This window comes from Diabrotica undecimpunctata, chromosome 8, assembly GCF_040954645.1.
Source record: "Diabrotica undecimpunctata isolate CICGRU chromosome 8, icDiaUnde3, whole genome shotgun sequence".
NCBI lineage: Eukaryota > Metazoa > Arthropoda > Insecta > Coleoptera > Chrysomelidae > Diabrotica > Diabrotica undecimpunctata.
This window is the reverse complement of record NC_092810.1, coordinates 58879918-58902674: the sequence shown is the minus strand read 5'-3', so window position 1 is coordinate 58902674 and position 22757 is coordinate 58879918. Positions and strand designations below refer to the sequence as shown.

Below are 22757 nucleotides of genomic sequence, written 5' to 3'. Positions count from 1 at the left end.
AAAGCGTCGTCGCTATGAACAGTTGGCCGCCATATCCCTATAGTAAATTTATTTTAACAGATATTGCGCAGGCTATTATTAGTATTATTCTATTTTCGTGTAATAACTAGTCGCCAACTTTCAAATGACGTATGCCACATCTTAAAAATATGGCCATCCAAAATCTTAGTTCACAAATGTGCAGTAAAAAACTCACATCAACACACATTGTTTAATATCATTAATTGAACAATGAATTTTATTACCTCGTGTAAAGAATGCTACCACATGCTGTTGATTTAAGCTGTTATTTATTGATATTTGTAATAAGGCTTGAAGTGTGAAGCTTGACCTCGTAATAATATTGGGTTTGGTGGTTTTACTTACATCCAGAACTTCATTTCGTTCCTTCATAACCAGAACATAATTTCGCCCTTGTTCAAAATTCTGTTTATGATCATTCCAGCAAAAAGGAAAACATCGTTTGTGGTAAGCTTCTCAGAGAAGATCGGACAAGCCACATAGCGACTTAAAGTCCACTCTAATCACCAACATCAAGGCCCAGACTAGACAATAACCCGGGTGGAAAAGATAGTAAATTTAGACACTCGATCCAGTAATTGGAAGCCACTCGATCCAGTTATCAGCAACCGCTACATCCAGTTATTGGCAGCATACAATCCAGAAGGAGGATCCAGCTAAATTTGTAAGTCTTTGAATATTTCATTTATAGTGCAACAAATATAATTTTAATTCAAATTAATGATTCGTAGAAATGTATTTGCTTTCAAACATCATTGAACTACACAAGAATAAATAGGTCAAAGTCAGTGAAGTACGGAATTTGCTTTTTCTGTCCTTTGCATTTCAAAATAACTAACATAATATATAAAAATAATCTATACGTCAGTACAAGCGGTATAACTTCAATTTTTTTCTAATTAATCTGATTCCATTATTAACGAACAGTTTTGTAAAAAAACACCTTTCGAACATTTGAATTGTTTTGAATTAAATCAAATATTGTAACGAAAAAATTAGTTCAATTAAACGATATATTAATGATAACAAACACAAAATAAAGCAATAGCAATTTTCCGTAAGTTGAAAATTTGAATAAAGCTGATTACTCAAATATCTTCCAATCCCTACGAACACACAACAAAATTGTCCTTGCTAATTGGCGAATATGATATTGGTAGAACGTAAATAATAAGCTGAGATACCTGGGGTATCTGGTGTAGCTGTGGTAGCTAGTGTAGCTGGGGCAGTAGGTGTAGCTGGGGTAGCTGGTGTAGCTGGGGTATCTGGTGTAGCTACGGTAGCTGGTGTATCTGGGGTAGCTGGAGTAGCTGAGCTACCTGGCGTAGCTAGGGTAGCTGGTGTAGCTGGGATACCTTTACTAGTGTACAAGCTGCAACTAGTAAAGGAACCTGAAGAAACCCGTTCCTGCGTTTTTGAAAGCTGATTTACTTCTGATTCGCTTTGTTTTTCTTCACTAGTAGAATCCGAGTCTAAAATTATATTTTGTAATTATAAGAAATATGAAAGCATTTGTCGTAAAAATACCTGTTTCCGTGTCTGTAGAATTAGAATTCATCGATTCACTATAATTGTTCTTCTCACTCAGATCATCCGAATCTAAAATATATTTTTAATAATTAAATCATGAAAGTTTCAATCGCCCAAAATTTGATTCATTAAGTATAAATATTGTCACGATGACTTGACTCTAGATTGTTAATTATCGGACTAAGTTCTGCAAAACGCTTCGCTTGCTGGATATCAATAGCAACTTCAACCAGAATTATAACCAGTTAAATAAAAAACCAATTTAATTAAAATCATCATTCCAACATCAGAATCGAACCGCCAACATGCAAAAATATTATTGCACGACACATAAAATTATGGCCTCATCAACTGAAACGGCTTTATTTTTTAAAACATACCAAGGGTCTGCTCTAATCGACACGACGAATTCACAAGCTGAGAACTGAGTGTCAATAGATCGCAGTGTAAAAACTGCATCACCAAGTACCACACATTCACGAATGCAACAATAGGAAAGCTGACATCGAAAGATCAAAAAAGCGTCGTCACTATGAACAGTTGGCCGCCACACCCCTATAGTAAATTTATTTTAACAGATCTTGCGCAGGCTGTGTATGGACAAATCTAAATAACATTGTAAGCTATTATTAGTATTATTCTATTTTCGTGTAATAACTAGTCGCCAACTTTCAAATGACGTATGCCACATCCTAAAAATATGGCCATCCAAATTCTTAGTGCAAAAATGTGCAGTAAAAAACTCAGATTAACACACATTGTTTAATATCATCAATTAAACAATGAATTTTATTACCTCGTGTAAAGAATGCTACCATATGCTGTTAATTTAAGCTGTTATTTATTGATATTTATAATAAGGCTTGAAGTGTGAAGCTTGACCTCGTAATAATATTGGGTTTGGTTGTTTTACTTCCATCGAGAACTTCATTTCGTTCCTTCATAACCAGAACATAATTTCGCTCCTGATCAAAATTCTGTTTATGATCATTCGAGCAAAAAGAAAAACATCGTTTGTGGTAAGCTTCTCAGAGAAGATCGGACAAGCCACATAGCGACCTAATGTCCACTCTAATCACCAATATCAAAGCCCAGACTAGACAATAACCCAGGTGGAAAAGATAGTAAATGTAGACACTCGATCCAGTAATTGGAAGCCACTCGATCCAGTTATCAGCAACCACTACATCCAGTTATTGGCAGCATACAATCCAGAAGGAGCATCCAGCTAAATTTGTAAGTCTTTGAATATTTCATTTATAGTGCAACAAATATAATTTTTATTTAAATTAATGATTCGTAGAAATGTATTTGCTTTCAAACATCATTTAACTACACAAGAATAAATAGGTCAAAGTCAGTGAAGTACGGAATTTGCTTCTTCTGTCCTTTGCATTTCAAAATAACTAACATAATATATAAAAATAATCTATACGGCAGTACGGGCGATATAACTTCAATTTTTTTCCAATTAATCTTATTCCATTATTAACGAACAGTTTTGTAAAAAAACACCTTTCGAACATTTGAATTGTTTTGAATTAAATGAAATATTGTAATGAAAAAATTAGTTCAATTAAACGGTATATTACTGATAACAAACACAAAATAAAGCAATAGCAATTTTCCATAAGTTGAAAATTTGAATAAAGCTGATTACTCAAATATCTCCCAATCCCTACGAACACACAACAAAATTGTCCTTGCTAAGTGGCATATATGATATTGGTAGAACGTAAATAATAAGCTGAGATACCTGGGGTAGCTGGTGTAGCTGTGGTAGCTAGTGTAGCTGGGGCAGTAGGTGTAGCTGGGGTAGCTGGTGTAGCTGGTGTAGCTGGGGTATCTGGTGTAGCTACGGTAGCTGGTGTATCTGGGGTAGCTGGTGTAGCTGGGATACCTTTACTAGTGTACAAGCTGCAACTAGTAAAGGAACCTGAAGAAACCCGTTCCTGCGTTTTTGAAAGCTCATTTACATCTGATTCGCTTTGTTTTTCTTCACTAGTAGAATCTGAGTCTAAAATTATATTTTGTAATTATAAGAAATGCATTTGTCAGTAAGCATTTGTCGTAAAAATACCTGTTTCCGTGTCTGTAGAATTAGAATTAATCGATTCACTGTAATTGTTCTTCTCACTCAGATCATCTGAATCTAAAATATATTTTTAATAATTAAATCATGAAAGTTTCAATCGCCCAAAATTTGATTCATTAAGTATAAATAGTGTCACGATGACTTGACTCTAGATTGTTAATTATCGGACTAAGTTCTGCAAAACGCTTCGCTTGCTTGATATCAATTGCAACTTCAACCAGAATTATAACCAGTTAAATAAAAAACCAATTTAATTAAAATCATCATTCCAACATCAGAATCGAACCGCAAACACGCAAAAATATCATTGCACGACACATAAAATTATGGCCTCATCAACTGAAACGGCTTTATTTTTTAAAACATACCAAGGGTCTGCTCTAATCGACACGACGAATTCACAAGCTGAGAACTGAGTGTCAATAGATCGCAGTGTAAAAACTGCATCACCAAGTACCACACATTCACGAATGCAATAATAGGAAAGCTGACATCGAAAGATCAAAAAAGCGTCGTCACTATGAACAGTTGGCCGCCACACCCCTATAGTAAATTTATTTTAACAGATATTGCGCAGGTTGAGCTTGGACAAATCTAAATAACATTGTAAGCTATTATTAATATTATTCTATTTTCATATAATAAAAGTTGCCAACTTTCAAATGACATCTTAAAAAATATGGCCATCCAAAATCTTAGTGCAACAATGTGCAGTAAAAAAATCACATCAACACACGTTGTTTAATATCATCAATTAAACAATGAATTTTATCGCCTTATGTAAAGAAGGCTAATTTTCTCTAATATTATTACTGCGTATGTGTAGCCTGCATTTATTTGTTTGCCACATGCTGTTGATTTAAGCTGTTATTTATTCATATAACAGCTCCCAAAGGAATGGACGGAAGCATATATGACATCTGTATTTAAGAAAATAGATAGAAAACGATGCAAAAGCTAGAGAGGAATACGCGTAATATCATCAATAGGAAAATTATACGGGAAGATACGTCGAGAAAAGATAGAGCAAGCAATAAAAGGCAAAATCGGGGAGGATCAGGCAGGCTTCACGGCAGGAAGATCATGCATAGACCACATATACACACTGGAACAACTGTTGGAAAGGAAAAAAGCCAAAAATAGAGATATACATTTGGCATTTGTGGACCTAAAAAAGGCGTATGACTCTGTACCAAGGTCAGAACTATGAGTGGCAATGTACAAATTAGAAATACAGACGGAACTCATAGAAGCTACAAAAGCTCTGTATAAAGAAAATAAAGTGTCCAATAAAATGGGAACAAGAACCATAGGAGACGTCCACAAAAAAAGGGCTCCTGCAGTGTCGTTTCACATCTCCAACCCTATTCAAAATATACTTAGAGAAAGCCTTGACTACATGAAAAAGAAAATGTGAAGGCATGGGAGTACCGGTACGGAACGAATACCTATATACTTTAAGCTTTGCAGACGATCAAGTAGTAATTGCGCAAGACCAAGATGACCTCAGCTACATGATGAAGAAACTACAAGAAGAATATACCAAGACTGGCCTAGATATTAACCTCGCGAAAACAGAGTACTTATCTACAAGTGAAGAAGACATAGAAGATCTACAGATTGATGACAACGTAACAATCAAAGGAAAGGATAAATTCAAATACTTGGGGTTTGTAATCACTAAAAAGGCAACAACAGGGGAAGAAATTACACAAAGATTAGGACAAACAAGAACAGCAATCCGACAGCTTAACTCAGTATGGTGAGATAGGCACCTAAATATGAAGACAAGACACATATTTATAAAACATAAGTGCGAAGTATTATTTATTTATTTTTATTTATTTATTTATTAAAACTTACAAACACCACCTAGGTAGTAATTACACTTAAGAGTGCTCATTACTTGGTATAAAAATATACACACAAAAAATACAATATACTACAATATACACACAAGTACAAAATAAAAACACATTAAAAAAAAGACACAAGTTAATAAAATTTTAAAATTCAGTCCATTACTTATCTATTCATAACATTTTTTAATATCCCTTACACTACAGGTAAATAGGTCTATATCACAGATCTTTATTAACTCATTACACTGATATTGCATATAGTTTATTATTGCACAAGAATTATATGGACTACAAGAAAATAGGTCATTACTGTTTACCCTTAGGTTGACCTGTGGCACATAAAACCTAATAAAGTTGATCAAACCACACGTCTTATATTTAACATTGTTAATAATATTATGAATAAATACAACACAATGCATGTTTCTTCTTTGCTCTAATGACTGCAAGCCAAATATTTGAAGCAAATCTTTTGATGTCGTAAGGTGAGTATACACATTGTATTTCTTAAGGTATAAATACCTTAGAAATCTTTTTTGTACCTTTTCTATATGATTAATATGAACTTTGGCTTCTGGAGTCCATACCACTGATGCATATTCCAAGTTTGGTCTGACTAAAGCGTTATGTAGTCTAATGGTTGTGTTTATACTAAAGTGTTTGGAATTTCTTGTTACAAATCCCAATATTTTGTAGGCCTTATTAACAATACTTATATAGTGTTCATTAAATTTCATGTTAGCCTGTAAGTATATTCCCAGATCTTTCCTTTTATTTTTCCTAGATACTACACAATTGTCAATTCTATAATTATTTTGAATGTAGTCGATTTTGCGCGTAAAAGATATGACTCTACACTTCTTAATATTCAAGATCATATTGTTGTCCCTAAACCATTCCACAACTGAGGTCAGGTCCTGCTGTAGTAACTGACAATCATTTGAAGTATGTATAGTCTTAAAAAGCTTAAAATCATCAGCATAGATCAAACTAGAAGAAAATTTAAGAGATTGTGGTAGTGAGTTGACAAAAATTATCTGAAATTTATCTGATAAACACCTACCAATTTTGACTCGTTGAAACCTTGAATCCACATACGATTTTATAAATGTACAAGCATCATGCGAAAAACCAAACTCATTCAATCTCGATAAAAGAATGCCATGGTCAACCATATCAAAGGCCTTTGAGCAGTCAGTCATTATTAAATCTAATTGGAGTTTATTATTTATTGCCTCACTAGCAAAATTAGACAGAATGCACAGATTACTAGTTGTGGATAACCCAGGCAAGAAACCATGTTGTTCTGGAGCAAATTCATTTTCAAAATTTTTCAGTATATTCATATAGAGAATAGATTCAAATATTTTAGCCAGGGAATTAAGGATACTTATAGGACGATAGTCTTCTATGTTGTTTCTATTACCTGATTTAAAAACTGGAGTAATGGTAGCCTCTTTGAGTTTGTCTGGAAAGGTGTTAGTTTTAAGAGATAGATTAAATAGATGTGATAATGGCTTTTGAAATATGTCAGAACATCCTTTAAAGATATAGGCAGGGATATTATCACTACTTGTGGCCTTTTTTGGCTTTAATTTTTTTATACTAACCTTTACATCTTCTTCACTAATAACTGAAAGTTAAAAGATCCCTGTGAACTACCCTGATGTATGGATGATACCTGATAAATTGAGCTAAAATGATGAGAGAAAGCCATGGCAATATCCTGAGGGCCTGTATATGTATGATCATTTAAAGACATCTCGTGAGGAAAACCGCTGGTTTGTCTCCTACTTCTTATGAATGTCCAAAAACTATTTGGGTCATGCAAAATGTTATCTTCAATATTATTTTGATGCTGCATAAATTCATTTTTGATTTGCTTTTTAATAGTATTTCTAAGACTCTTGAATTTATTGTTATCGATAGCACCAGCTTTCCTTATTTTTATATGTTTGCTTAATTTGTTTTTTTTGTCTGATTTTTTTAATAAGGTCTATACTAAAATAAGCTGGATATTTCTGTTTTTGTCTATTTTTAATAATTTTTTTTGGGATGGCTTGATCAATGCAGTCATACAATTTATCGTAAAATTTATTAATACAATCTGTAGCAGTTATACAATTATACATATCTGACCAGTCAGTGTCCCTTATTAATTGATACAGAAGATTAAACTCCCTTCTGGCATAATCATACCTATAAGACTGTTGTATATTACTCTCAGTGTATGAATTATCTTTATATTCTAGTAACATTTCTAGTGCCGGGTGATAATAATGTTCAGGTACCAAAGGAGACCCAGACCTAGTTAGATTGGTTATGGATATGTTTGACAGTATAAGATCAAGCAGTTTATTTTTACAATTTGAAATTGTATTATACTGATTTAAATTGTTTAGATTTTGAAATTCTTTAAGCAAGCTGCTCTTTTCACAACTTAAGTTAATAAATCCAGGAATATTAAAATCTCCAAATATGATAATATTAACATTTTCTGACAATACTTGGTTATAAAGTTCTAAAAGTTCTTCATAAATATCTAACCTTATACCAGGAGGTATATATACATAGGAGACATAAAATGAATATGTTTTAAACCTTACCTTAAGTAATAAGCACTTAACAATTATATTACAATTAACTTTAATACTTTCTACAATAAATTTCTTTTTTTAATGCTACCATAACTCCACCACCCAATGTCTTGCCACTGGCCCTATCTTTGCGGAAGACTGTGTAGCGATTATCAAAAAGTTCTTCATCAGAGATTCCATCTATAAGCCATGTTTCAGTTAATAGGATTATATCAAACTCTTCACTAAGAACATTGGTATATAGGTCACTTGTTTTAGTGCGTAGGCCTCGTACATTTTGATAGAAAATGTTTAGATTTTGGGTCTGCAGTGTTTGTATCATTAATTCTGACATATGGGGCTGAAAATTGGATCATAAACAAGAAAAACAGCAGTAAGATAGTAGCAACAGAGATGGAATGCCTGCGAAAATACTGCAGAGTAACAAGAATGGATAGGAGAAGTAATGACGAAATAAAGCAAAGAACATCAATAGAAACAGACATATTAACATATATAGAACACAAAAGACTAAAGTGGTATGGACATGTAAGAAGAACTAGCGACAGCAGATGGATAAAGAGAATAACTAAATGGAGCCCCATAGGAAGGAGAAAAAGAGGACGACCTCGAAAATCCTGGAGGAACGAAGTAGACGACGCCATGAGTAAGAGAGACCTAAACGATTGAGAATGGGACAACAGACAGAGATGGAAACGGTTGAGCGAGGGAAGGCATTGAATACTGTAGAATCCCTGAATATATATATATATATATATATATATATATATATATATATATATATATATATATGTATATATATATATATATATATATATATATATATATATATATATATATATATATATATATATATATTTATTCATATTTGTAATAAGGCTCGAAGTGTGAAGCTTGACCTCGTAATAATATTGGGTTTGGTGGTTTTACTTACATCCAGAACTTCATTTCGCTCCTGATCAAAATTCTGTTTATGATAATTCGAGCAAAAAGAAAAACATCGTTTGTGGTAAGCCTCTCAGAGAAGAACAGACAAGCCACCTAGCGACCTAAAGTCCACTCTAATCACCAGCACCAAGGCCCAGACCAGTAACTAACCCCGGGTGCAAAAGAAAGTAAATCCAGACACTCGATTCAGTAATTGGTAGCCACTCGATCCAGTTATCAGCAACTACTACATACAGTTATTAGCAGCATACAATCCAGAAGGAGCATTCAGCCAAATTTGTAAGTCTTTGAATATTTCATTAATAGTGTAACAAATATAATTTTAATTCAAATTAATAATTCGTAGATATGTATGCGGGAAACGATAAACCACATCTCTGGAATGGCGTAGCGGTGATTCTGAGCAAAAAGTTCGCTGGGGCTGTGATCAGCGTGCTACCTCTTTCTGATAGAGTCATTCTGATGAAGATACAAAGCAAACCCGTTAATACGAACATCATTTAAATTTACGCTTCAACATCAGAAAAGCCAGAAGAGGATATCGAGGAGTTCTACGCACTTGTACAAAAAGCACTAAAATATTGGTATAATTATGAACAAGCTTACCATCATCATGGGTGATTTCAATGCCAAAGTTGGCATAAGTAGAATAGAAGATATCGTCGAACAACACGGCTTAGGCGAGAAAAACGAAAGGGGAGACCGACTTTTATTCGGAAGTAGATTTTACTTTTACCATTGCTAATACCTTGTTTAGACTTCCCCCGAGACGACTTTATACGTGGAAGTCACCTACAGAAATAGCCGAGAATATCATCAGAAAGCAGATATTCTCATTAACAAAATATTCAACAACAGCTTGACTTCGGCGAAGACCTTCCCAGGAGCAGACGTCTCATCGAACCACAACCCATTAGTGGGCCAGATAGAACTTAAACTAGAGAAACTTATTAAAAGTTAACCTAAACAGAACCTGGATTATAACACTCTAAAAGACTCCATAATTCATCAGAACGTAAGAGATATAATGAGAGAAAAACTAGAAACTGCTAAACAACAAGGACAGAGTGTAGAACAAAAATGGAATTATATCAAAGACGTCATGCTAAATGCGGGAAAAGAAAAGTCTATAGAATATGACATTCTGCAGATGATGGATCAAAATAGATTAATGAAAAACAGGGACGCGAAAAAATACCAAGAAATCAACCAAACAATTAGTAAAGAAAATACGAAGAGCCAAGGAGACATGAATGCAAAAAAAATGTAAACTAATCGAAGAGATGCAAGAGAAATACGATCATATAAATATCCACCGAAAGATTCGAGAAGCCACTCATCAATACAGGAGAAAAACGCGCCTTCTCATAAACAAAGACGGGAACTTCTCGACGACAGTTAAGGAGAAGTTGGTGACCTGGAAAATGTACATCGAAGAACTTTTCTGAGACTACCGAGGTAATCTTCCAGAAATAAATTGCATGACAAGGCCGTCAATACTAGAAAGCAAGGTGAAATCAGCTTTAAAACAGTCTAAGAATGGTAAGGCCACAGGTCCGGAGGAAATATCGTTGAACTTGTTAAGGTGATGAGTGAGTGAAGTGAGCACGAAGGAGTTAACTGAACTGTTTAACACCATATACGATTCAGGTAATATCCCAGAGGCTCTTGTCAACATTTGTAACACTACCAAAAAAAAAACGATCTGCGAAAGATTTTTCTTAAAATCATACATGCCAGAATATACAAGAAATGAGAAGACAATGTCGGTGAAATGCAATTTGGATTCTGCAATTTCATGGGTACACCTTATAAGTCCTACGTCAGAGATGCTGCGATGTCAGTTGTGATGTCTATATTTGTTTTATTGATTACGTTAAGGCATTTGACCGTTGTTAGATTGGATGAGAAGGACATTCGGATCATCATGAATTTATACTGGAACCAGCGTGCTCAAGTCAAGGTCAAGACCAGCTCACCGACGAAATGAAGATCATACGCGGAGTAAGGCAAGGCTGTGTGCTCTCGCCGACTCTTTTCAATATATACTCTGAGGAAATTTTTACTGAAGCCCTTACAAACCTAGGTAACTGTAAGCGTAACATACGGACTAGACCTTAATATTAAGAAAACTAAATTCATGGTTGTCAGCCGTGCAAATTTAGATTCCGGGGCACTAATGGCAAGTAGCGAAGAGATCCAGAGAGTCGACAGATTCACTTACCTCGAAACTACCCTCAACTCACAATGGGACTACGCTCAAGAGATTAGATCCAAAATTGAAATGGCACGGTCTACATTTGTCAAGTTGAGATCCTTGCTGTGCTTCAGTGATCTCAATTTGGGACGAAGATGTGGATAGTGAGGTGCTACATTCTTCCAGTGTTATTATATGTAGTTGAAGCCTGGACACTGACGCAAGTCACAGAAAAGCGAATTAAAGCCATCGAGATGTGGATCTATAGGAGGATACTCAAAATACCTTGTGTGGACCATGCCACCAACGTTGAGGTCCTACAGGGCATGACAAAAGAAACAGAAGTGCTTAATTTAGTGAAACAACGTAAGCTTGAGTACCGCGGGAGGACCTCCGCGGAGTTGTTTCGCAGAGACGTCAACAAAACCATGACAGCCCTGATGATCGCCAATATCCGGATCGGATAAGAAGACTGCAGAAGAAAATATGTATTTGCTCTCAAAGATAATTGAACTATACAAGAATAAATAGGTCAAGGTAAGTGAATTAAGTAAAATTTGCTTTTTCTGTCCTTTGCATTTCAAAATAACTAACATAATATATAAAAATATTCTATACGTCAATACAAGCGATATACCTTATTTTTTTTTTTAATTAATCTTATTCAATTATTAACGAACAATTTTGTAAACAAACAACAACATCGAACAAAAAACATCTTTCGAACATTTGAATTGTTTTGAATTAATTGAAATAATGTAATGAAAAAATTGGATCAATTAAACGATACATTTATGATAACAAACAAAAAATAAAGCAATAGCAATTTTCCATAAGTTGAAAATTTGAATAAAGCTGATTACTCGAATATCTTCTAAAACCTACGAACACACAACAAAATTGTCCTTGCTAATTTGTATATATGATATTGGTAGAAAGTAAATAATAAGCCGAGGTACCTGGGGTAGCTGGAGTAGCTGGTGTAGCTGGTGTAGCTGGTGTAGCTTTTGTAGCTAGTGTAGCTGGTGTAGCTGGTGTAGCTGGGGTACCTTGACTATCTTCCATGTCTGTAAAATTAATCGATTCACTGTAATTGTTCTTCTCATTCAAATCATCTGAATCTAAAAATATGTTTTTAATAATTATTAAATCATGAAAGTATCGCTCAAAATTTAATTGATTAAGTATAAATATTGTTACGAAGCTAGATTTATTGCAACAATGTGCAGTAAAAAAATCACATCAACTAACGTATTAGTTTAAATGCGAACATGTTGTTCAATAGTTAACTAACCTAATGAAAGAGATATTGACACGAGAAAATAGAATCTACCCAAGCAATACTACTATATATCAAATCATTGGTCTACCAAAACTGCAGAGAAAGGGTGTTTTTAACAAGATCACCCTCTACAAAGTTACGTAATATTATTTAAAGAAGTTGATCTGATCACACGAGTTTTGATTTCGAGACTCCACATTGTCACAGAATTGTCAATAAACTCAAATAAAGCCTGCAAGGGAAAAAATTACGTCGATATTTCTTGACAAAAATCTATTGATTTTTGATAAAGTTTGGTACATGGGATTGCTGTATAAATTATAACAGTAATTACCATATCACATTTATCGATTTATAGGTTAAGAAAAAGATTTAAAAAAAATGAAATGGAAGGAGACGAGTGGTGTGTTCTTTAAGAAAAATGATTCCAATGAAACCAAAAGAAAAATTCGTAAAGCTAGTATATTAGACCGGGTATGATGTACGGAACTGAACGTTGGTCAATTAAAAAGAGGAACAACAAATGCATGTGGTGGAAATGAGAATGTTTAAATGAGTATATTAAGGAAAGTCTAAGGGTGGTACCTTTATGATTATGGTAGATCGGGACAGGGCCCACTTTTGAGCTCTTCAGGCACTTAGACCTCGTAAGACGGGTCCATTGTATCACTCCAAGGGTGGTACACTTCCCGTCATATAAAACTGGTACACTTTTTTTCCCAATGTAAACCTGTGTTCAGACTGGACACAATGGTTCGTGAATCAATTCGTTGTTGTCATCACAGATAACGGAATTTCAGTAAATTTAAATAAAACGTAAAACGTAAAAAATAACGTTCAAAAATGTATAAAGTTTTTAGATAGGTGTTATTTTTATTATTAACAACAAAAAACCGTATCTAATAAATTTAATAACCAGGGAGAGGATTGAGTTAATGTTCAAAAATGTTCAACGATATTTAAACTTAGGGTATTGGCACAGGGAACATTGGAATGCATCTACTGTAATTTTATACTTTAATTACTTACAGAACACAAACTGTTGACTGTATGTTATGTCAATAAGTTTAGTAACAGGCAAACTATCTAAATTAATTTATTAGTTATTACATAAACGATAAATGTGAAAAACTAACATTATACTTTATCCTACGTAGATTAGAAACTATAAAATATCCGAGGCGAAAAATGCTTTTCAAAACGTGACAGTATTACATTACAATCCAATATCTAACTGTAATGTTCCTTATGGAGGTTGAATCTACACCCTAATTGTAATCCGTTTTTATCTATAAATAGAGTATTACTTTTTTACATTATTATGTATAAAATGTAAACAAAAAACATTAACCTACCCATTGAGATGCATATTTTTTCAAAATTAAATGATTTACGGTGTATAAATGATAATGAGAATAAAATTAAGCGGAGTAAGATATCATCGTCTGTCTTAAAAAACCGGGTGTGGCAGTCCAGTGGGACTGCCGGTAGAAGTTACACTTCTATACACGCATTCGCCGTTAAAAATTTATTTGGGAGTCAATTTGCACAATCATTACATATGTAATGCTATAGGTAAGACATAGCAGAAAGAGAAACATAATTAATAACAACTTACTAACAATTAATAAACAACATTTGACCTGTAATACAAGTATAGTAAATGAAGGATTGAATCAATATTTTGATGAAAATGTATATTTTTATTTTCATATATGTATGAAAGGAGTTGAATGCAAAAATTTTTTTACACATACTCTGGAGTAAAATTCATTGTTTATTTTATTAATATAAAAATACACTACAATACAGTGCAACATAATTCAATATAAGAATACAATACAAATTACAATGCAATATTCATAAGTATTTAAAAATGACAATAATATACATAACTTTCCTACTTACCACTAATTTACCATGTAATAATAAAAATAAAAAAGTCCTCCCCGACTGGGAATCGAACCCCGATCTCTCGCGTGACAGGCGGGGATACTGACTACTATACTACCGAGGACATGACACATACGTATTTCAAAATTGACAGTTCTGGGTCATACAGTGATTTATTGTGATTATTATTTTAAAATACAAAAGACTAATATAATTATGAACATTTAATAAATAATACAAAACATATCACATAAATTAATAAATATTTTATTATATATATAATATTATATGTATATATAATATTAAATATATATACAAAAGGATCATTTTTATATTCGAGAGAGGAAGAGAGAGAAAATATATCTTCTGTCTCTCTCTTATTCATTATCTTACATATGTAATGATTTCACAGATTCACTCCCATACAAATTTCCAACGTGGAGCGCGCGTATAGAAGTATAACTTCAAAAATCCTCTTATAACTGAAAAATGTTGGTTTAGTATCTACAGATGTTATCAGTGCGTGAAAACTTCCCGAACATATCCGAACGATTAAACATAAAAATTAAACATAAAAAATATTGCTTGCCTTCAGTCAGATTTGACAAGTTTGTCAAAGTTAATTTTTAAAGATGCCACGTCAGTTAAGTCAGTTTGATAAAACGAGAATAATTTCAAAAATAGAAGATGGTTGGTCTATTCGACAACTGGCTCAAGAGTTAAATAGAAGCAAAACCACAATCCACAACATTAAAAAAAAATGGGAAAACGAGCAGACTTTGGATAGAAGAAGAGGGAGTGGGAGACTAGTTATTACTACAGCCCAACAAGATGAAACATTAACTAAATATTTAAGAGCGTATCCCTTCCATACGGCAAGGTAAGCAAAAGTTAATACAAACTTTAATGCTTCTATAACTACAGCATTAAGGAGAATTAGAAGAACAGATTTAAAAAATTGTGCAGCCGCCCGAAAATACAAATTTAGCGAGGAACATAAACAAAGTAGACTCCTATTTGCTTTAAATTACGTTTTAAATGATCCAGTCAATTTTTGGGACCGTGTAATTTTTACTGATGAAAAAGTATTCCAGTCTCATTATGATGGCCATATTAGGGTTTATAGACCGAATCGAAATAGGTTTAACGAAAACTATATTTTATCAAGTGATATGTCCGGACGGTTCTCTGTCAATGTTTGGGCTTGGATGTATAGAGGAGGTTTAGGAATGTGTTGGAGAATTGAAGGACGATTCAATACTGAAACCTATTTACATATATTAGATAATGTGATGATAGCCCACCGTGTACGGGATTACCTTATGGAAAATAGAATTGAGGCTCTTCCATGGCCCTTTAAAAGTCCAGACATTAATCCAATAGAGAACGTTTGGGGACTTATGATCAACAAAATACAAAAATTAAATGTAGTCCTCCAAAACAGGGATCATATATGGACCATCATTGAAGAAACCTGTGAAAGCTTGCTCGAAGATGAAAATTTGTCACTAAATTTAATAAACTCAGTTCCCAGAAGATTACAAGAAGTGATTAATAATAATGGAGCTATGACAAAATATTAACTTTTCGAATTGTAATACACATATTTAAATTCCACACTTGTGTTGCAGTTTCGCAACGATATATAAACATTTATATAATACTAACAGACTTTGTGGTAGTTTTGATTTTCCCCGTATATCAAGATTCCATGTACAAGGGTGCATCTGGGTTAAAAACTACATGTTACGAGACGGGCAATCTGCAAAATGACACAGATGTGTATTTGAGATAAGCGATGCATCTACAAAATCATAGTCGAGTTTTATCTCTCAAACCACACACATGTGTATGGGCGTTTGGGTAAAAGGTACCTAAGACACTTGGCATCGGCCCTTTGACCGAGGAAGTCGGTTTATGCAGAAAAGTTGCAATATGAATTTTGTGGTTCCTGGTGTACGTCGATGAAGACGTCGTTGGTAATAGCGGTTGGTGCTATGATTTATGGGGTAAGCTGCAATACACCATAATTTTGTTGCTGCATGGGCTAAGTACGTTTATTTGGTGCCCAATTGTTACATATTGTGTCGCGATTTTGAACTTTTGAACTTTACTGAGAACATTAAACGTTATTACCTTTACGGAGATTTGTATATTTATTAGATTATAATAATTTCACTATTATTTTTGTATGTATATCACAGCGTCGTGTAGTTTATTACCTTATATATATTAACTCATAATGTGTATTATGAGTATACGTTTGAATTGAGTTTATTAATTTGTTTTTATATGACATATATATTCATATTTTTATTTTTTTTTTGTAATATTATTTCTCTGTATAACGTGGTATATATATCAAATTATTTTACTGCTTTCGGCCAGTAATTTTTTTTAGAATCGACAGTTTTGTTTTGTTTATGGTTCTCTTTTTGTGTGTCGTTTTTCGTATTGACTAATATTTAAGTTTGTATATATTCTTCTTTAGTTATAATTGTATGTATTTATGTATATTTATGATTGGTTTTTTTTCTTGTTAAAATAGAGTTTTATACAGTCCCCAAACTTTTATTTCTTTTATTTTAATATACATACCCAATCCGAAAGAGGGAAACCAGCGAGTTCTAGATTGAACAGAATATCTTCTCTCCCCCTTCAGGATGATCCCAATTGTTATATTAAGGTCATCGTATGTGCAGAACGCAACAACTTGTTCACTGCAAAAATTATTCAATTTTTATTAATTTTAAATTAAATTTTAAATTTTTCCAATGGGTTTTATTTACTGTAGTATTCTACAACTTATACAGTTTTGTGCTACACTTTACGAGAAACCAATCACACCTCTCGATTTGAAATTAAACATAATAATGTCTAGATTTATTATCTATCATTATTTTTGAATTGAAATATTTTCATAAATTATAATAAAACACGAATCAATGTATGGGCACTGAGATAATGGAAAATTTCAAAATTAATAGAATTTTTTAAGATGTATGTTTAAATAAATGTTTAAATATAAATGTGACTGACTGATCGAGAATGATCGTATTGTTTTAGTTTTTAATATACTAAAAACTTGCAACCTGTCGCACAGCCCTGCTTTTAGCTGGTTTGATATAATATTTTCGTTGAACTGGCAACGTTGCCTTCGAAATTAGAATGACACATCTGAAAAGCTCAACTTATACAACTTGAAAAACACGATTTTCGGTTATAAGAGTTGTACCTGTATTTTATCTTATACTTCGGCGTCAGCGGCATGTGCGGTTCGTTAATAGGGATCAGGAAACCCTGATGAAGTATGGTGGTCGCGGAGATGTACGCAGAAGGGCTAGCTGTGAGGATCTCTGGAGCCGCTGTCGGTATATGACAGATCTTGGTGGTAGTAGCAAATACCTGTTCTCGATTTAGTTGCAACTAGCGGACAAACTCGAGATCGAGTTTTGATGTAAGTTTTGCTGATATTTAAGAGGGGCGGAGTCTAACGATCCATCGTTTCATGAATTAATTTTAAATTAATAATTTCGTGAACTTACATTTTTTAACTCTACGTTGAATTCTCTATTGATTTGACTAATAAAAACGAAACCGGAAGTCGACCTCAAAACCGGAATGCAATTTTTAGTTCATTAAATGTCGACATGGATATCATTTAGCAGTTAATTTTGCATGCTGATCACGAATCCGGTGTCAGATTGCTCTATCTTGACGTTTTATGCGCCTTTCGGGTCACTTCCGGTGTCGAATCGCTATTGTGGGGTCTAAAACTTAAAAGTAAATTTTAACTTCCGGTCATCTCAAAACCGGAAGTGAATTTTTGTACCAAAAGTATATCTTGACAATCTCATACGTAATACTAATAATATTCCGAAAAAATATTTTAATTATCTAATATGGTTTTTGAGTAAAGTGGTGGACAAGAAAAGGGCTTAGCGTTTTAGTATATAAGATTGGCATCTCATTACAAATGAACCAGATTCGTTGTCATCTGATACACAAATAGTCGTTTTTTTTTAATGTGATTTATGATATTGCTAGAATATTAATTAAACATTAATCAGATAATTTTATGATATTGGTATTTACGTAATTTAATAAAAGTTCTCAGCCATTCTTAATGACACCTTGTGATATCATATGGGATGGTCTTGCGCCGGAGGTCGGAGCCAGTAAATAATAATTTATTTTTTCTATGAAACCATCGGTAACTTTTTTCATAACTTTGAGTGATAGTATCGAAAAGAAAACATTTAAAACCATGGTTTTAATTACATCCATACTTCAATGGTTTATGGCCTCTACGCCCATCCTCCTCTGCTATTTGAAGATCTGCATTTGTAATGAGCCGTCAATTGTAACCAACTAGACTATAAATGACGACAAACGTAAATGTATAGACACTTACGATTAGAATTTTTATAGTCATCCATTAGTAGTGAATCAGATCACCTTAAAAAAAGAATCAATACTTGTTAGATATAATTCATTAATTAAAGAAATATTACTAAGCTTGTCAACTCAATCATTCAAGAGTTTTTAGTACAATCAAATCTTTATGGTGATATACGCAAAATGGATAATAGATAAGTCAACTTAGGGTATAAGCTTTATGACAAATACGCTCGTCTTTCTTGTGTCAACTTTCAATGTCATCGCAGCATTAGATTAGAAATATTTACAATTTTATGGACAAAGCTTATATAAGTTAAAAAAAAAAGTAATAATAACAATAACAATTAAAATTTACTAAAATTACATAAATCGTCAACATCACAGAATAAAACATAAAATATACAATCCATTGCAAAATTACACTATATTGCAAATTGCATAATAAAACCTTACGAATTAGATTACGAATAAGTTTAAGCTGCTGCATGCGATACCCAAATATATATAAATACTTTGTTACTTGTACCTAAACGAACTGTACTTTCTTAATTGATTCGTTGAGAAACTCTTACACTGAATAATAAGGTCTTTCAGATAGATAGGCTTTTGCCAATTTACGGAATTTAAGGAAAAAAGTTGCAGATTTAAGTTTCAAAGGGAGGTGGTTGTATAATTTTTTTGCCGAATATAATATAGATCTCTTTACTAACTGAATGGATGGGATCGGTAAATACACATCAAAGCTTGAATTTCTAATGAAGTAGTCATGACTAGGTCTTACTGGAAAAACATGTAGGTGTTTACGAATTAAGCAAACAGTTTCTACAATATGCAGATTGAACGAATTTAAAACGGAACATACGAAATCAATGTATTTCGGCTCAACTCCGCTCTAGGTGGTTGGCCAACAAAAGGTTGTCAAATAATTATATTATAAAAATCCAATACTTCAGCGGGCTGCTGGATTCTGAATTCTTTCAAGAACAAGTCAAAACTCCACCCAAATAGGTTGCCTAGAATCACTGAAAAAACTAGACTACACAAGCAGTTATTATGCTGTCAAACCACTTATCGCTTCCTTATAGTCCAAGAGATAGAGCCGAAATTTTGAACTGATCAGTAATATGACATTTCTCTATTGGAATATATTCATTGTAACTGGGTTAAGACTTTGCCTTACAGGCGGACGCCCCTCGTGGTACAGGGGGTGGCTATACAGGGATGAAGTTGTCATTTTTTTCGGAAAAATTAACGATCGATAATATGGCTGAAAATTTGCCCAGAGGTATATTTAAGAAAAAAATGTGATTTGTAAAGTAAATATGACTTTAGTTTGAAAAAAAAACATTATCATAATATCATTTTAAAACTACAAAATATTCTATAAAAGATTCAGACGATGACGTAGAGTTTTATCAAGTGTTTTAGAAAAGTTTTTCTAATTTTTTTTTCGTATCGGAAAAATCGTTTGAAAATTTTTGGAAAAAAATCATGGTATAACTGACAGAAAATCGAAAGGATTCTACAAATTAGATTTGACCTCAAAAAATTACGAAAATTTTCATTTACGGAAATTTTTTTCGAAAATTTTGAGGAAAACTCTACTTAACGCTTTCAGAATAGTAACAGAAGTGAGCATACAAATTTTCAAATCAATCGGTATAAAAATATCATAATAAAATCAGTTTGAAAATTGTTACCGAGACCTAAAATGCGCAGGCAAGTGGTACATTTGATCCTGTTTTATGGCTCCCTGTAACAACCCAGCTGTCCGCTATTTTCGATTTAGAGTTTTTAGGGGCTAAATAATGAGCCATGAAAATGGCGGACATATTACTTATCGTTAATTTTTCCCCAAAAAATTGCAATTTCACCCCTGTCCGCCACCCCTTATGTATCCACTCTCGCGTCCGCCCTTTGGGATTTCGTCTAGTTATACCAAGATCTTACTCTGGGCAAATTTTCAGCCATATTATCGATCGTTAATTTTTCCGAAAAAAATGACAACTTCATCCCTGTATAGCCACCCCCTGTACCACGAGGGGTGTCCGCCTGTAAGGCAAAGTCTTAACCCAGTTACAATGAATATATTCCAATAGAGAAATGTCTTATTACTGATCAGTTCAAAATTTCGGCTCTATCTCTCCGACTATTAGGCAAGCTCCTCTTTCCTTTAAAGGAGACAGATAGTTGAACGATATTTTATACAATGTCTATCACCGGGTATGGATTTATTTTTGTCCAAGTTTAATATTGGTCCACTATTTCAAATGCAGTTCAAACAGACATATATTAAATTGTATGTTCCGTTTTAAATTCGTTCAATCTGTATAGAGAGAGAAGAGTTAAAATCTCGTTATTTTCGAAGTAGCTTTTGCAATGTGTTATTCTACAAGATATTGCTCCAAAAAGACACCATATTGCTCTTTTTTGTAATTTAAAAATAACATCAGATTGGGCAGCTGTACTAGAACCCCAAAGAGGAAGGCCATATCCAAGATGAGACTCAAACAAAGAAAAGTATGTTAAACAGATCTTATTGCATTACAGGCTGTGGCTAGTTTCTTACTTAACAAATCGATATGAAGGGACCATTTAAGGTTGCTGTCTATAAAAATACCAAGAAATTTTACAGATTAAATTATACTGATCTGGCTCTTATTAAGAAGCAAAGGTTGATGAGTTCCTTTATAGGAGAATGCTACTGTCTTATCCATGTTAAAAGAGAGTAAATTAGAGTCGGACCAGGTTTTTATTTTAAGTAGATCAGAAGTTATAATTGCATGAAGCGTTGCAATATTAGATTTCTTCCAGGTTATACTGGTATCATCAGCAAAAAGAAAACATTTTCCATAGATCTTTAAGTTAGTGATGCCATTTATAAACATAAGGAAAAGTAGAGGACCCAGTACTGAACCTTGTGTTACTCCACATACAATGCTTTTGTGACTAGAGTCAGTATCATTTGCTGGAACTAGTTGTTTCCTATTCCTCAAGTAATATTGGAACCAATTCAAAGAAATACCTCGAATTCCGTAGAAATTTAGTTTTTTTATCAAAATGTCATGATTTACACAATCAAAAGCTGTGTCATAGTCACAAAAAACAGTGGTAGTATAAAGATTATTGTTTAGTGCTTGATAGACCTCATGTAGTACAGAAAACATAGCATCGCTGGTACATTTATTAGATATAAAGCCGAACTGACTTTGTGATAAAATAAAAAAAAGAAAAAGGACATAAGTCGGGCTTTTATAAGTCTCAATAATTTTGGATAGGACAGGTAGTAAGGCAATAGGTCTATAGTTGCAGACATTAGATTTATCACCACCCTTATGAAGAGGAACAATAATGGCTGTCTCTAGACACTCTGAAAATATATATTTTTCAAAGTAATCGTTAATTAGTGAGACTAGGACTTCCAATACATTATTTGTCAGATTTAAGAAAATTTTTATGGATAGTCCATTACTTCAGGAAGATTTGCTTTTGATACTACTGATTGTTTGGATCAGATCAGATTTATCAACTGGTCTTATAAAGAATGAATTCGAGACCTTTTTTGAATTGGGAAGAAAAAAAACAGGATCTTGTTGTGGCAAAATAGCTGATGTTATATTTTTACTCACATTAACGAAGTATTCATTTAAATGTTCAGGGTTTGGAAGAGAAAATGTTTGAGCTGTGTTAGTTTTATTTCGAAAATCGTTTATTATAGACCAAGTTTCCCGTGCAACATTTTTAGAGCTTTCCAAACAATTCTCAACGTACATTTTTTTAGCTGTTTTTATAAGTTTTAGATAGGTTCCTCTGTACTTGGAGATATATTCAGTGACAAAGACATTCGTAGTAAATTTCTTGTTTTGACAATTACTGTTAATGTTTTGACTTAATTTTAATTAAAGGAAATTCAGACAAGCTTATCTGAAAA

General features: G+C 33.2%; 2 protein-coding genes across 3 annotated transcripts in view; both read right to left on the bottom strand.

The window, feature by feature from the left end:
* LOC140447599 (uncharacterized) overlaps positions 1-1616 on the bottom strand; it is a 36050-nt gene extending 34434 nt beyond the window's left edge. For both annotated transcript variants that reach the window (XM_072540348.1, XM_072540349.1), the window contains exons 1-2: positions 1549-1616; positions 1206-1493 (exon numbers count right to left, since the gene is read on the bottom strand). In XM_072540348.1, the coding sequence (XP_072396449.1) occupies positions 1206-1493; positions 1549-1579 (319 nt within the window). In that variant the 5' untranslated portion in view covers positions 1580-1616. The remainder of the gene's footprint in view (positions 1-1205; positions 1494-1548) is intronic.
* A 1641-nt stretch (positions 1617-3257) lies between these two features.
* LOC140448214 (uncharacterized) overlaps positions 3258-22757 on the bottom strand; it is a 70689-nt gene continuing 51189 nt past the window's right edge. The window contains exons 2-4 of the mRNA XM_072541322.1: positions 12210-12371; positions 3632-3703; positions 3258-3568 (exon numbers count right to left, since the gene is read on the bottom strand). Of these exons, the coding sequence (XP_072397423.1) occupies positions 3258-3568; positions 3632-3703; positions 12210-12315 (489 nt within the window). The 5' untranslated portion in view covers positions 12316-12371. The remainder of the gene's footprint in view (positions 3569-3631; positions 3704-12209; positions 12372-22757) is intronic.